This window comes from Eublepharis macularius, chromosome 13, assembly GCF_028583425.1.
Source record: "Eublepharis macularius isolate TG4126 chromosome 13, MPM_Emac_v1.0, whole genome shotgun sequence".
In the NCBI taxonomy this organism is placed as follows: Eukaryota; Metazoa; Chordata; class Lepidosauria; order Squamata; family Eublepharidae; genus Eublepharis; species Eublepharis macularius.
The window spans coordinates 31940701-31957208 of NC_072802.1; the positions used below are offsets into that span (position 1 = coordinate 31940701).

At 44.1% G+C, this 16508-nt stretch overlaps 1 protein-coding gene across 3 annotated transcripts in view; it reads right to left on the bottom strand.

Annotated features, from left to right (window-relative positions):
* Positions 1–16508, bottom strand: part of STAG2 (stromal antigen 2) — an 85540-nt gene that overhangs the window by 14232 nt on the left and 54800 nt on the right. For all 3 annotated transcript variants that reach the window (XM_054995986.1, XM_054995987.1, XM_054995988.1), the window contains exons 17-24: positions 14619–14711; positions 14275–14364; positions 13772–13975; positions 13251–13321; positions 11800–11887; positions 5981–6061; positions 5534–5626; positions 4283–4457 (exon numbers count right to left, since the gene is read on the bottom strand). In XM_054995986.1, the coding sequence (XP_054851961.1) occupies positions 4283–4457; positions 5534–5626; positions 5981–6061; positions 11800–11887; positions 13251–13321; positions 13772–13975; positions 14275–14364; positions 14619–14711 (895 nt within the window). The remainder of the gene's footprint in view (positions 1–4282; positions 4458–5533; positions 5627–5980; positions 6062–11799; positions 11888–13250; positions 13322–13771; positions 13976–14274; positions 14365–14618; positions 14712–16508) is intronic.

Genomic DNA, 16508 nt, shown 5'->3' on the forward strand with positions numbered 1-16508 from the left:
GAGCTACTGGGACAAGAAGGAGGCAGTATGGCCGGACCTCTCCCTCGAGGCGCAGTGGCTCCTCTCATGCCCTCTGAGCATGGAGAGCGAGCGCGTCTTTTCCTACGCAGGAGACATTGTCAGCCCACATTGCTCTCGCCTTCTCCCATGGAGAGTTGAGCAGTTGGTCTTCCTGAAGGTCAACTCTCGGCTCTTCGATTTCTAAGGAGTGGACTTCCAGAGTGAATGAGGTGAGCCCACCTTGTGGCCTGCATCCTCTGTGAGTCTAGTACCTGAGGAATCACACTCTTCCCTACATTAAACTTTTACAAGTAGAAAAATGTCCACCAGAAGGGTGGAACTGAGTGCCAAAGGGAATGCACCCTGCAATTTGGCTCCCCCCCACCCCGCAACAGGAAAAAAAATGACCCAAAACTGTCACAGACCCCGTGGGCACCAATTTATTCTGATAACAACATGCTCCAGAAATGTTGATTGCCACTGGAGGGAGAGACAGGTTAGATAGGGACTGGTTAGGTTAGGTTACAGACTCCCAGCAAGAAACCCAGAGCTGCCAAACTTAGCTATACTGCAGTGCTGAGGAAGAATGTTCTTTAATGTTGTTTGATGTTGCTTACAGTTAAACAACATCAAAAAGTTAAACAAAAAAAGTTTTAAAATGTTCATGTTGGGGGAGGAGTGGGGCAGGTAGGGATGGTGTGGGTGGGGGCCACTGCCAGCTGATGATGAAGGCTGCATCTCAACACTAACTCACAGGTGTTTTCCAGTTCAGCCTGAAGCTAGCAGGGGGTGGGGGGAAACCTCTGCAACCGTGCTCTGCAAATGCCATTGTGTTGTGCTTGTGGCTAGGTACTGTTCTGCTCTGTGATGTTTCCCCACTGGCTGAACTGAGAGCCCAGCTGCAGGAAATGACAATGTTTCTGCTGGACTACGTTGAAAGAGTTTCCCCCCAGTTCAGTTTGGGTGGAATGGATGTGTGACACTGTGGTTTGGCTTCCTTGGAGTCACTATAGTTATGGGGGGGGGGGTTGTAAATGTTGTGCTGCTGTTGTTGTATGCTGTCTCCCACCCTCAGCCCAGGAACTCAAAGAAAGCAAGTGTTTTCGCAAGTACTTCTGTGTGTGTGTGTTGGTGATTCTCTGATGTGAGGATAGTTGTGGTGCTACTGCCCTGGGAGACTGTTGTGATATGTTGTGATGTGCCTTCCATGCTATGTAACTTAAAGCCAAGAAACAAAATCTTTTTGCAAGTGATTGTGTGTGTATGTGTGTGTGTGTGTTGGTGATTCTCTGATGTGAGGAAGGTTGTAGTGCTACTGCCCTAGGAGACTGTTGTGATGTGACACTAGTGTCATGTGCTGTTAATGCTGTAACTGAAAGCTAAAAAATAAAAAATTTTGAACTTCATTCAATGTGTGTTTGTGTGTTATTCCCTGGGGTTAAGGTTGGTTCCCCTCATAAGGAACAATGGGGAGTGGCTAGCCAGCCCGCTCTGGGGGTGGTAGGGAACTTGGGGGTGAGTGTTAGTGGTTCAGGTGTGCTTTTCCAGGGACGAGCTTGCACTCAAGAGTGTGCCCTCCACTGTGGCACCCTTGGCCTGTGCATAATTGCCCTGGGAAAGACAGTTTAAAAGTTCCCATCATGGGAACAATGGAGAGTGGCTAGCTAGCCTGCTCTGGGGGTGGTGGGGAACTTGGGTGTGTGTGTCTTTGGGTCTGTGGGGCTGCTGGGGGGGTAGATTGAAAGGGGGATTATGCCTGTGGCCATAGATGTCACATTCCATGGGTTCCTGCTGTGGAAGTCTGGATATTCCCACAACAGAAACCAATGGAGAGTGGTTGGGCAGTTACTGCAGGAGTGGTTAGTTTTTTGTGGGAGGGGGAGTGTGGTTCTGAGGGGCTGCTTGGGGTGTGTGTAGTGTAGCCATGCTGTGGCTGCGACCATTGGCAGCCACAATCCATGTGTTTCTGCTGTGTGGGAGTCTTCCCCACAGTAGAAATAAAATGGTGTGGTGAGAGAACCACATTTGCTATCTCCCTGAAGTGGTATCTCCCTGAAACTTGGAAAGAGCATGGTAGGACAGGTAGGAGCAGGTCCCCTGAACATTGGGTGCGTTTTGCTTGCAAAATGCCACTCCAAGCCACCTAGAAAGCCCCTTTGTTTTCCCCCATAGGGAATAGTGGAGAGTGGAGGAGGATAGGGGCACCTTCTTTGGGAGGCCATAAAATGGCCCCCTAAAGGTTCTCCCTGAAACTTGGGGGAGGGTGGGAGGAGATGTAGAAGCAGGTCCCCTGAAAATTGGGTGCATTTTGCTTGCAAAATGCCACCCCAAGCCACCTAGAAAGCCCTCTTGTTTTTCCCCATAGGGAATAATGGAGAGTGAAGGAAGATGGGGGCACCTTCTTTGGGGGGCTATAACATGGCCCCCCAAAGTCCAATTGTTCTGAAACTTGGAGGGTTGTCAGAGGAGAGTTAGGAAAAGGTCCCCTCCAAGTTTGGTTTGCTTTGTAAAGAAAATGCCCCCCCAGGCTCTCAGAAAGTTGGGAGCATGTTCTCCATTGAAAACAACAGCCAAAACTTTAAGAAGCAAACCCGAATCTTTCCAATTCCCTTTATTCTGAATCTTTTTCCCAATTCAGGTAAACCTAAATCACCCTGGCCCTGCACACCACTACTAGATACTACAAATACTTTATTTAGGTCCATTTATTAGACTACTATCTTCCTGTGTAAAATATTCAAATACTCATAATACTTAAGCCAAATCCTATACCACTTACAATCAAATTTTATTATTTATCTATTTAATACCATTATTAAGTCAGAGAACCTTTACAGGCAAAATCAACTGCCCATACACCTTCTGAAGCTTTTTCTTTAAAATCTTAAGTTTTTTTAAGCACTCAAAATGTGGTTGGATATAGGGCATTGTGACGGACAGGACTGGTTTCAGCTCCGTCTCCCCTCAGAAACAGCCAATGAGAGTAGTTGGAATGCTGGGCTAGTGACAGCTGGAGCCCCTTGGAGAGAAGGCTTTTGAAGCTGCTGAAAGAAGGCAGCAGAAATCTCCGAAACCTGTGAAGGGAGGTTTGTGGTGGGTATTTGTGTGTAAGGCAGTCACAGCCATGAGACAAAAGCATCTCAGCAGTCTTTGTTTTAGTTTCTACAGTTTCTCTTGTATCAGCTTAACTTAAAAAAACTTAAAATATAATACATAATCAAAAACAGCATACAGAGAAAAAACACATCCAGACAACTTATATCCCATTGCATCTTTCTTCTAGCACTGAAAAAAAATACAGCTAGAATATTGCTGAACAGAAACCCCCGAGCTCTCTTTTTAAAGGACCCCAAATCAGGGCAAAACACAAAAGTGAGAAGTTTTAAAGGTAATTTAGGACAACTTCAAAGCAAACCAGAGATGCTGCAGTTGAGATTATGTAACTTGATAACTGTACTTCTCACTGCAGTGACATGCAAGTATTTGGATTGGATCCCTCCAGCCAGCAGATGGAGGCTCACATGATGGCATAAAGAAAAGTGAAAGGATTCCTACACACAGAAAGCTATTACACAAAGGAAACCAATTTTTTTCATGAGGGAGGAGGACAACATGATAATCCTCATCAGCACTCTGAAGTGCTACAGTGTGAGTGTATTTTACTATGCTGTATGTACGAACTTCCCCCTAGAACAAGAGATTCCTTGGGGTTTGCACACGATGGCCCAAATTAATTGATGCATGTATGGAAAACCACAAAAGGTTCAAAAGAACACAAAGACAACAAAGTAGAGTTAAATGATACAAGGAAAGATCAACAAGGCCATGCAACACTGGGGCTCAGATAGGTAAACTGATATAGGATGTCTACCAAAATACGTTTCAATAATAAAAAGAATATTTTTAAACAAAGCTGAGCCCAGTTAACCTCTAAGAATGACCTGTCAAGGCTTGATTAATATGCTATCAAGGTCAAACAATATTACCAAGAACACCTTTCCCTGCGTTCAAGATTCCAGGCAGCCATGAATGTCAAAAGGAGAGGCGGGGGTTGGTAGACTCCATCTCTACTCCCTAGAGCAAGCTAACAGGTGATACAGCAACCATGGCTCCCAGACACACAGCCTTCACTGGTGGAAATTCTTGTAGGGGCTGAAACTGGCCTTGCAGCCTCCAGTTCCTATTCTAGAGTATTGTGAAAGGAAATACTGAAGCTGATGACTTATAAAATGCAAAGGTGTGGCTGTCCAATGAGTAGAAAACTGTTTCTACAGCCCCGTACCTGCACTGTTGCTATCATCATCCTGGTCAATGAAAACATGATCAAGAATAAAGCTGAGCAGTTCAGACTGCAATGAAGAATCAGGACTGTAAACTAGTGGCTCTAACATGTCACGTCCACCTGACATGATCTGATGGCTGAAGATCATTAATACATCGCACAAAATAGTGAAGGCCTGTAAAGAGTAACAACAGGAGGTTGAAATGACTTCTGACATTAGAACTGAAACCATAGATGCACAACATTATCACAAATTACAGCAATTGTTAAGCAAGACAAAAAGGTTTAAGGAAATCATATAATGGTTGTTGTGGGTTTTCCGGGCTGTATTGCCGTGGTCTTGGCATTGTAGTTCCTGGCGTTTCGCCAGCAGCTGTGGCTGGCATCTTCAGAGGTGATGCCAGCCACATCTCTGTCTTTTGGTGCTACACCTCTGAAGATGCCAGTCACAGCTGCTGGCGAAACGTCAGGAACTACAATGCCAAGACCACGGCAATACAGCTCGGAAAACCCACAACAATCATCGTTCTCCGGCCGTGAAAGCCTTCGACAATACAAATCATATAATACTATTCTACTTGACTGCAATTTTTATACTAAAACGTCACTTTGGTAATAAGCAAGTATGCTTCTCCAGGCATCTAAAGAACACTGACACACCTTTTTCCACACCTTTACTGCTTTTTCATAAGCAGTATCTCATTACTCAGGGATACCATTTTTTCCATTAACGCTGTACCTGCATTTTCTATTTCTTTGCATACAATTTTAAGTTAGCAAGTACATGCTGCTTTAAGAAAAGAAAAACCTGGATTGACTAATTAATCTCTTATCTCTTCTCTATATGGTGGGGATCCGGGACTACAGACCTGAGATCAGACTGGACAGAGAGCTCCACTGAACTTGATAAGGTAAGAAAGTCCCTAGGCTACTATTAAAAATAGTGAAGAAAATTAAAATAAATGAAGTAGCTACCAAAAGTTAGTTCCTTCCTACCTAGACAAGGGTCTGCTCCTTCTGGGATGTAGAGAGAAGACCCATTTCTTCCCTCATTTTGTTTAACAGCTCTGTTTTGCCGTAAGAACTTTATTAATGTTCTGCCAATACTCTAAATGTGTCCAAATAACTACATCCTCTCCCCTCTAAGTAAGTGCAGAATTTTTTTTAAAAAAATCTCTCTCTAGATGCCTGGATGACTCTCCTTCAATTGCTTATTAAAACAGACCACAGAAGCATCAAACAATGACTAACCTGTTCTTTAACAGCAGTATTTACATTGGTAAGGTAGTGCTGGCAGATCTGACAAAATACCCTCATCTGCTTTTTTAAGCGCAGAAGGTCCTCCTTTAAAAAAAAAACATTAAAACAGCAAACGTTGTAACCATACTTGCTCATCAGAGAAAAAAGCATGCTGAGAGCTTGTTGTGCTGAAAAAATTAACAACCAAAGACAGAGATGCAAGGCTTAAATTAATGCATAATCTTTCTGACCTGGCCCAGTAGACTCATCCTTTCCCCCGCCCCCATCTGGAAGGCCTTATGCCTTCTTCCCTCTATCTTCTTTCCCCCTGCTCATCATACTGACAGGTCAAGTAGCAACAAAAGAAGCCTGCATGGCAAGGCAGTGTAATTATAGTTTTCTAAACTGCTTCCAAGCAGTGTAACTATAAATTGCTAATAGCATCAGAACAAGACTTGCCTTTGTAGAGCTGCTTTCAGTGATTTTTGCTAGCTGCCAAAGGATTACATAGTGAGTACACTGCAATGCATGAATAACAATCTGTGAAATAAGAAGAAACGTCAGTACACAAGAATTGTTATTTTTTAAAAAAACAACAACACACAGAGTTGCACTTACCATAACTGCTGTTCATTGACATCTTAAGTGCAGGCACACATGGGACTGCACACACGCAGGCCTGCTGACTGGAACTTTTTTCTAACCAAATGTCCACTAGGAGGCGCCAGTCCAACGAACATGCATGCGCAGCTTTTCCCGCCATCCGGAGGCGGCACCCCCTCACCCTCAGTTTCTCCTGTGCCACTGAACCTCCCAATAGAAATTATAGAAGAACACGGCGGGGCAGAAGGGAGGGTTTGTGTGCCTGCACAGAAGACATTAATGAACAGCAGTTGCGGTAAGTGCAACTCTGTTTTCATAGTCCGTCTTCTGTGCAGTCCCACATGGGAGACTCACAAGCCACTTACCTTGGAGGTGGGTGTGTTACTCATTGAAAAAGCAACTGAAGAACAGCCTGATCAACCAAAGCCTCTTTCCTCTCCAGTATATCTAGGGCATAATGCTTGGCAAATGTCTCCAAGGAGGACCAAGTGGCGGCTCTGCAGATGTCACGCAGTGGCATCCCCCTCAAGAATGCAGCGGAAGATGCTTGGGCCCTCGTAGAATGTGCCTTAATCTCTAGGGGGCAAGATAGGTTAGCATGCCAATAACTTTTAATTGCCAAAGTAACCCATTGGGATATAGACTGAGGGGTAGCAGCCTTCCCCTTCCTAGGGCCAGAACAACAAACAAACAACTGCTTATCCCTTCTAAATTGAGTAGTACGCTGAAGGTAAAACAAAATTGCCCTACGCACATCTAACGAGTGCAATGCCCTCTCAGAATTATTCAAAGGGGATGGAAAGAACGCAGGCAGTACAATGTCCTGTGAAGTATGGAACTGTATGGAAACTTTAGGTCTAAACCTAAGATCAGGCCTCAATACCACCTTATTCTGATGGACTTTTAGAAAAGGTGGGTCTGACCTAAGGGCCGTTAGTTCACTAACCCTGCGGGCCGAAGCAATAGCAACTAGGAAAGAAAGTTTAAAAGACAGGAACTTCAATGCACAAGTAGCCAATGGCTCAAAAGGAGCTTTCATGAGCTCGGCCAAGACTAACTTAAGAGACCGCTGAGGTACAATTTCTCTAACCTGGGGAAACATTCTGTAAACATTTAAGAAAGGGTTTAGACAAACTGTGCGAGAAAACAGTCTTTCCATCTATCTTGGGATGGAACGCTGAAATAGCTGCCAAATACTCCTTAACAGAAGAGTTGAAAAGGCCATCATCCTTTAGTGTTAACAGAAACTCAAAAATGGAAGCCAACTGGCAGTTCCAAACATCCACCCCTCTGAGCAGCCCAAGATTCGAAGTGTCTCCATTTAGCAGAGTATGATTTGTGAGTAGTGTCCCTTCTAGCATTGAGTAAGATTTCAGTTACTCTTTCTGACATTCTCTCTGACCCGGGATGTGCCAAGCCATTAGGTTCAGTTTGGGTAGGCTGTGATACCAAATCCCCATTGGAAAGGGGGTCTGGATTCAGCTCGATCCAATAATACAATCCCTGCGAAAGCTGCATGACATGCTGGAACCAGGGTTGCCTAGGCCAAAAAGGTGTCACTAGAATCACGTGGGGTCCGTCCCTCTGAATCTTGCTGATCGTTCTGGAGACCAGCGGAAAAGGAGGGAATGCATAAAACAGATGTCCTGTTCAAATAATCTGAAATGCATCCCCCAGGGAATTGGGACCTAAGCCTCCTCTGGAGCAAAACTGCAGGGCCTTCCTGTTGCTCTCTGATGCAAAGAGATCTCTCTCGGGAAATCCCCATTCTACGAAGACTTTGCGCAGGTAAATGTCTGCAATGGTCCACTCGTAATTGTTGGAGGCCATGCGGCTCAGTTTGTCTGCCACTATATTTGTGGTACCGGGAATGTGTACGGCCTGAATGTAGATGCCTCTATCCAGAGCGCACTCCCAAATCCAAACCGCTTAGTCGCAGAAAGCCCTGGAGGTGATACCCCCATTTGTTCAGATAGAACACTGTCGTACAATTGTCTGTGAGAATCTGGACAACTTTGTGATGTATGGTATCTGCAAAAGCGGTAAGGGCGTAACGAATGGTCTTCAATTCTAAGAGGTTGATATGACTCTCCCTCTCCTGGTCTGACCAAGTCCCATGAGCCCTAAGAGACCCACACTGGGCACCCCACCCTATAGTGGATGCATCAGTGGAAATAGTAATCTGAGATTGAATAGAACCAAAAGCTATACCCTTAAGTAGATTCGCCTCACTAAGCCACCATCCCAAAGAACGGATGACTCCACGAGGGATGGAATACTTTCTGTCCTAGGAGGCACCCTCAAAATCGTGTACCAACAGAAACTATAACTGAAGGGTGTGCATGTATAATCGGGACATGGGAGTGACCGCCGTGGAGGAGGCCATAAGCCCCCAAAGCCTCTGGATAGCCATTGTAGATTGGAACCTGCACCTAGTAAAGTGAGCTACCATCCTACTGATTCACTGAGCTCGTTCTGAGGGCGAGAATCCTCTATTCAAGATTCCATCCAAAACCAAACCTATAAATAAGATCCTCCTAGCAGGAGTAAGGGCCGACTTCTTGAGGTTTACCAAAAGTCCCAAACGGGAACAAGTATCTACCACTATCTTAATTTGTTCCTGGAGAGCCTCTGCTGACGTGGTGGATAGGAGCCAGTCATCCAAGTAAGGGTAGACTGAGGACTCTTGTTTTCTAAGAAAAGCCACCACTGAGGCCGTACACTTGGTAAATACACGGGGCGCTGCAGACAGTCCAAATGGTAACACCTGGTACTGGAAAATTTTCCCTTTGCAAATGAACCTGAGAAACTTCCTGCGATCAGGGTGTATGGTAATATGAAAATATGCATCCTTAAGATCTAGGACAGCGAACCACATGTTGTCAGGCATAAATTAAAGCACAATGAATAGTGTAAGCATTCTAAATTTCTTGACCTTGATAAACTTATTTAACCCTCTAAGGTCTAAAATAGGGCGAACTCCACCATCCTTTTTATCTACCAGAAACATCCTAGAGTAAAAACCTCAAGGAAAGTCCTGAGGGGGCATTTCCTGCACGGCCCCGTTCTGTTGCAGAGCCTTCACTTCCGCCTGCAAGCTGTCAGAAGAGGTGTGCTGTGAAAAACCAAGAAGAGACAACTCCAGGTAAATTTCAAATTGAATTTTATAACCAACTTTAACGATATTCAGAATCCAACTATTTCAGCCCATGCTTGGACATAACTAGCCAGTCTGCCCCCCAAAACAACGGACTGTTCATTGGATGGTCAGAACTGCTTGGGTTGAGTAGCAGATTTCTTGTTACTAGGACTCTGTTGATTGCAGCGGGGCTAATTATTAGGTCTCCTACGTGGCTATGAGCCCAACGAAGGCTGAAACTGCTTGTAAGACCCATAATGAAGATACGTCTGGTATCTCTGGTGATTGCCCCTATAATTTTGCAATGAGTGATACTGGTAACACTGATCAGAAGGTTGTTTGGGTGGAAGAACCCCATAAGAACGGGCTGTAAGCCGATCCTTGCACTTCTACAACAGATACTCATCTGTCTTATTGGAGAACAAAGTCTGTCCCTCAAAGATTAGATCCTCCACTTTATTTCGTGTTTCAACAGGCAGAGCTGTAGTGCGGAGCCAAGCATGTCTACGGAGAATGATGGAAGAAACCAAAGCTCTCGCAGATGTATCTACTGAATTGCGACCAGCGTTAATCTGCTGCTTTGATAATCGTAAGGCTTTCTCCATAATGACCTTAGTGAGTATCATTTGGTCCTCAGGGAGTTTATCTATGAAAATCATAATTCTATTCCAGAGAAAAATCTGGTAAGCTCCCATGATAGCTGAATAATTAGCTATCCAGGTTTAGGGCTGCAGATGAATATAGCTTCTTGCCCAACTAATCCAATTTCCTGCTTTCTTTATCCGCAGGTACAGCATGGGAACTCTGTCATTGCTGAGCCTGCATCTCTTCAGTGACCAAAGAAGATGGCGGCGGATGTGAAAACAGGTAAGTAGATACATCATCCCTTGTCTTGTATAGGGCTTCCAAATTGCAAGAAGTAGGGTGGATAGAGGCTGGCTTCTCACATACTGCGGTGATAACCTCCACCAGGCCCTCTGGAATCGGTAATGTAATAGTAGCAGGATTACCGGAGTAAATATACTGTAGTATCTTATCCTTGGGTTTTGGGTTGCCAGCCGAGACTTCAATTTCCAAGGAACGAGCCATCCGGAGCATCTGCTCGGTGTAAAGTTGGTAGTCTTCACTCAGTGAAATTTGTCCTGTTCCAATGATGACCTCCTCAGGAGAAGGGTCTGAGGGAGGACTAGGGCTCTGACCCCGACCTGGGTCAGATCCCAATCAGGGGAACCATTGACGGGAGTAATCACTCCTGGGTACCTCCTGTTCATCTCTACCAGAGGTTAAGGAGTAGTCATGAAGTGGTCCAGAATAATCTGATCCATGCCCGCTATAGCGATATGAAAAATGGTGAGACAAGCCTTCTCCGTAAGTATGGTCTCAGGTAGTCCACCCAGGTGAACTGGGAGAATGGGCGTCTCATAAGTCGCTCTCACCGACAGAAGAATGGCACGAGGGCGATCTGGTGTGAGGGGAAGGAGTCTTGGGCCTTTCCCAAAGAGTCTGCTCAGTCTGCACTGCGGCCAAATGCCTGTGTTTTGACTTCCTTTTGGCCTCCTTGGCAGATGTAGCATCTTGTGAAGGCTTACCGCCACACTTCCGATCCTTTGGATCCAATCTCTTGTCAGGAATAGTCAGAGCCGAGCACTTTGTGACCGAGAAAGTACCCTCAACAGATGGCTGAACTGTGGGTCCAGGTTCTGTAGGCTTCAGATCCGATATCCTCGGATCCGAAGTCTTCGGATCCAACGTAGTTTGCAGAGACGGATCCGATGCCACCCTCTTAGCTTTCAGAGTCGGAGTAGCTGACGGTTCCAATCTTGAAGGTGATTTTGAACGATGTTTACAGCTCTGTCCCGGATCTGAGCCTTCTGGAGGCTGTTGGGTCCGAGGACCAGAGGGAACGTTGGGGACTCCCTTCGGATCTGAAACGCTGGTAGAGGGCTGTCGGATCCGATCCGGGGAACGGGACTTCGGAGTTGAGGCAGCGCTCCGGACAGATCTGCCGCTCATGTAAGGTGGTTTAGAAGGGGCTTTGGCAACATCAGTAGCACGCATCGCCCTCTTCCACAGGAAAGCCTGTAGCCTAATCAACCTCTCGGCTCTAGCCTCAGGTGTAAAGCGCTGGCAGTGCTCACATTTCTGAATGTTATGAGTTTCACCCAGACATTTAAAGCAAACCGAATGACCATTGGTCTTGGTCATTTTGGTTGAGCAAGTAGCACAAAGCTTAAATAAAGCTTTATTCGACATTTCAGGGTAGTATCTCTCACCAACAGACGTCTTATTTCTTCTTTCAACAGCGGACGAGCTAGAACTTTACTGATCAGTGGCAAAGAAAAAAGTGAGGGTGAGACGCCTCTGGATGCCGTGCTTGGCAGGAAAAGCCACGCATGCGCAGTTGTTGGACGGGCGCCCACTAGTGGACATTTGGCTAGGAAAAAGTTTCAGTCGGCAGGCCTGTGCGTGCGCAGTCCCATGTGGGACTGCACTGAAGACGGACAATGAAAAATCTGTGTTCTTTTAAAACACTAACCTGTTCAGGCATATCTCCATTTTCAATTCCTGTTTTTAATAACTTGTAATTGCAGCCAAACAAGTCCCACCTTGACAGATCATGAGCACTGAAAAGAGAAAGACAAATGAATAACACCACTTTAAGTGGCTCAGTTGCAGAACACTGACTTTTTCACTTTGAAATTTAACAATATCCTTGCAATACACTGAGTATAGCAACTGCCTTCAAACAAATACCCAAATAAGTGCACCTGCAGCATGTGTTTAATACAGCAAATCTAGGGACAGAGGCAGAAATGGACTTGGCTCTCTCTCTTTGCCCGGCATCTCAAGGAGCAGAAGGGCAAAACTGACAGGAGCACATTCACACACATTTTCTCTACGTAGTGCTAAACATGAAGACTAACATGGGCCGTTTTCACACGTCTTACCAGCTCCGCAAGGACAGCGTCTTTCTGGTGCGATTTCGCGTGAGAACTGGGAAATCGCACCAGGAAGACACTGTCCTTGTGGGAACTTTGTGCGATGTACCGGAGCTGGTAAGTTGTTTGAAAATGGCCATGAAAACTGTGCATGTACCAGACTTCCGGTCAGACCCCACAAACTGCTTGTGGAAGCTGCTTCCAGTATCTTCCCTGCTTCCCTCCACCCTCAGCCCTTTCATACCCCAAGACAATTTATTCCCTTGGTCCAAGAACCAAAATGGACTAATAGCCATGCAGGTTAGGCAGATGCAGTGGACGGAGCTCTGATTGCAGAAGACTGGTCTCATTCTCTTCCCCCTTCCCCTCTACAGCGATCTAACCTGCAAGGTTATTAGTCCATCCTGGTTCTTCAACCACAAGAATAAGCTTCCCTGAAGTTAGAAATGGCTCCAGAGGAAAAATCCTGTGATCCTTGTGCCTCTGGGCAGAGAACCATTACCCTTTAACAACAACAACATTTGATTTATATACCACCCTTCAGGACAACTTAATGCCCACTCAGAGCGATTTACAAAGTATGCTATTATTATCCCCACAACAAAACACCCTGTGAGGTGAGTGGGGCTGAGAGAGCTCCAGAGAGCTGTGACTAGCCCAAGGTCATCCAGCTGGCTTGAAGTGTAGGAGTGGGGAATCAAACCCAACTCTCCAGATTAGAGTCCCGCGCTCTTAACCACTACACCAAACTGGCTCCCCAGTTTGGCAAGAGGGAGAGCTCACAAAGCTCACAATGGGGATGGGAGAAGAAATAGCTGGACGTATGAATCAGAGAATAGGCAAATGCCCTTTCACATGGCTGCAAAAATTATCACAACAGCTTAAAGCTTTAAGACTACTTATAAATAAAAATAATGGTTGCACATTTTAATTATAGTTGTCCAAGCCATTTTAATTATAGTTGTCAGAACAGTGATTTATCATTGAAAGAATTTTACATTAAAAATGCAGAAGAGTCACAGCTGCGGGTCGATGTTTCTCTACTTACTTATGAAAAGCCGTGATTCGCTTTAATGTTGATAAGACCTGGTAAGCATCATCTTCATCAGGTTCTTCACCCTGTTAAAGAATCACACTGTTGCAATAAAGGTAGAGACTTTCAAGAAGTGCGATTTCTTTTACATTATTGAGAACAAGTCTACAGTATCTCAGCTGAAAAGTTGGCAAAAACTACTGACAGTTATCAATGTTTTACTTGCCACACGGCATGTACTCAAGCCAGATATGAAATAATTCTATCTCAGAGATATGCACACACCAAGAGAATTCTTGAAGGTGTTGGGGTTGCTTTACTAGTCACAATGAGAGGCAAATGAACTTCTGCTTCCCCTTCCACTGCCTCTCATACTGCCTGAAGAGAGAAAACTCTCAATCTGAAATGCACAAGTATTTCTTTTTGCGCCATACAAGCAGCATTTCACTGCACGCTGTAGTAATTAGAAGTCTCATCTAACTTGGTAAAGTAAATATTTACTAAACAAGAACATAGAACTGGAACAAGCTACAAACCTCTTGTAGAAAATCCTCAAGAAGTCTATTAAATTTATCTGCCAGTTCATCTATTAGCTGACTTCTTGCAATATCAACTCTGTTAAAAATTGTGAATTCTTCATTGCAGAGCGCATGGTATGTTTTAGAACAAGCTTCCAAAACATCTGTGTCTGTGTGCTTTTCTACAATAACCCGGATCTGTCGCAATAAGGCATCCAAATGCTGTAAAAGATGAAAAAGAATAGGAAACAAAATTTTGCAGGTGTGTTATATCAAATGTGAAGCAAAGGCTTAAAAAGTTAAAGCAACACTTCATTAAGGCTCCTGTTTATGAACATTAAGACATTAGCTACACCCAATTACACACCTGAAGCCATTTATTCCATGGCTGAACCTTCACTGGAGCCCTGCTGTAGAAAGTGAACCCAAAGACAGCCTTATGTAAACAGTCGGCAGTTTAAGTGCAGGAGGATTATGTATTTCATCCCCACTAATTCCTCTGCACATGTCGATTAGCTTACCTTTTCTAGTCGTCCTGTTGTATAGATTTCCAAATCAAAATACTGTGGCAACTGTAACAAGTTGGTGACTTTTTCCGCATCTACAGAATACTGTGAAAATCGAAACAAACAGTGAAAGCCTGAACATTTTCCAAAAAAGACACGTTCCATAACCCATAATCTCATATGGAGTTTCATCGTGAAATCTAGAATATTCAGTACCAGTTAATAATATAACATCATAAACAAATGGTCTATTGTTATAAACAAAAACACATCTTTACATGAAAATTTAATTTTTGTTCCAAACTCTGCATACTGCATTGGGTGCTATAAGCAAGCGCAATAATAAATAAATGACTCACTTTTGCTAATAACTGAGGGAGAGCCACAGCAAAAAGTTCCGTGATTCTTGTCCTGTCATCCAACTGTGTTTTCTTCTCCTTTGCTGTAAGTACCTAAGTTATAAAAGCCCAACGAGGGTCATACTAAAATAGGGATATAGCAGTTACTTAGTTCAATCTCAGCTAAGCAAAAATGTCCAACCTTGACAAAAAGACTCTCTTGAAAATAAAAGAACCCGAGCTCATATAAACATGCAGCAGCAGTGCCAGATACCACCAATGAGTGATTCCGCACTTCTAATCCTCTTTATAGATCATTTGGAATGGATTTTTTTGTGTGCGGAACAAAAAATCCACCTCAAACGATTGATAAATTGCATTGAAAGTGCATTATCCAATGTGTGCGGAATCAGCCAATGTGATCATCTGTGGCTTGCACATATCTGAGGACAACCATAGAGGGCATTTGGCAGAGCAAATCTGAACTTACTGACAGAAAACTGAAGTCTTGAAAGGACTACTGATTAAGGTTAAAGGAGGAAGTGTGTAAGGAGGATTGAAACTGAACATAAATAAGACAAAAAGTAGTGACTACTGAGGAAATACACAATTTTAAGGTTGAAAATGAAGAAACTGAAATTAAGATTTTCTATTCCTTGGGTCAATCATCAACAAAAAGGGAGATTGCAACCAAAAAATCAAAAGGAGATTATAGCTTGGAAGGATGGCCATGAAAGAACTAGAAAAGATCCTTAATGATAAGAATGTATAGATGTGCAAGTTGGACAGTGAAGAAAGCTGACAAGAAAATTAATTCATTTGAAATGTGGTGCTGGAGGAAAGTTTTATGGATTCCATAGAGTGCCAATGAGACTAATAAGTAGGTTCTAGGTCAAATCAATAAGAACCTCCAATAAGAACAGTAAGTAGGTTCTAGGTCAAATGAAGCCTGGATTCTCCCTAGAAGCTTAAATGACAAAATTGAGGCTTCATACTTTGATCCTATCATGAGAAAACAAGACTCACTGGAAAAGTCAATAATGCTAGGAAAGGTGGGAGGCAGCAGGAAAAAAGAAAGACCCAAAATGAGATGGCTTGACTCAATAAACAAAGCCACATCCTCCAGTTCACAAGATCTGAGCAAGGCTATTAATGAAAGGACGTTCTGGAGATCTTTCATTTATAGGCTTGCCGTAAGTCAAAAGCAACTTGACGGCACATAACACGCACAAATCTGAACTAAATCCCGCCCCCCCTTAAAGCCACATTGTTAGTTTGGTTTAGCAAAATAAAATGAAAGTGCCGATGCACCTTAAAGGCTAACATTTATTTCAGTATGAGTTTTTGTGAGTTACAAAAGCTCAGACTGAAATAAATGTTAGCCTTTAAGGTGCCACTGTATTTTTATGTTGGTTCACTCTAGTTTTCGAGGCATCCTGACCACTACAACCAGAGGTGTGAAATGCAGGTCTGGGAAAAATCCAGATTTTTGCTAATCCAGCTAAATCTAGTTTTCTCAAATCAAATCAGAGAATCCTGGATTCAACCTGGGGGACCCAGATCCAGACCCCCAGGTAGATCTAGATAAATCACTGAAATGTGGCTTCAGCCTCTGGCTGGCTCCTTCCTGTGTTTCTTCCAAGAGGGGAGGAAGAAGGAGGGGGGAAAGAGTGGCCAATCCATGCAGAAGTTCTCCTTGTGTTCCTGGCTTCTTGGAGAGATACTGGTTCAGTTGGGCTAAGCTGCAACAGTGTCTCTTGATTCAGCCTGGTTTGGGAAGAATTCTCTGGTTTGATGTCAATTCCTTTGATTTCCTTCGGTTCTATCAGGCTTCCTCCTGCATTTGGGAGTGTGCCTTTGGCCACTGGCAATCTTGCCCCTGTATGTTTCTGCCTGAGCACCTGCTTGGAA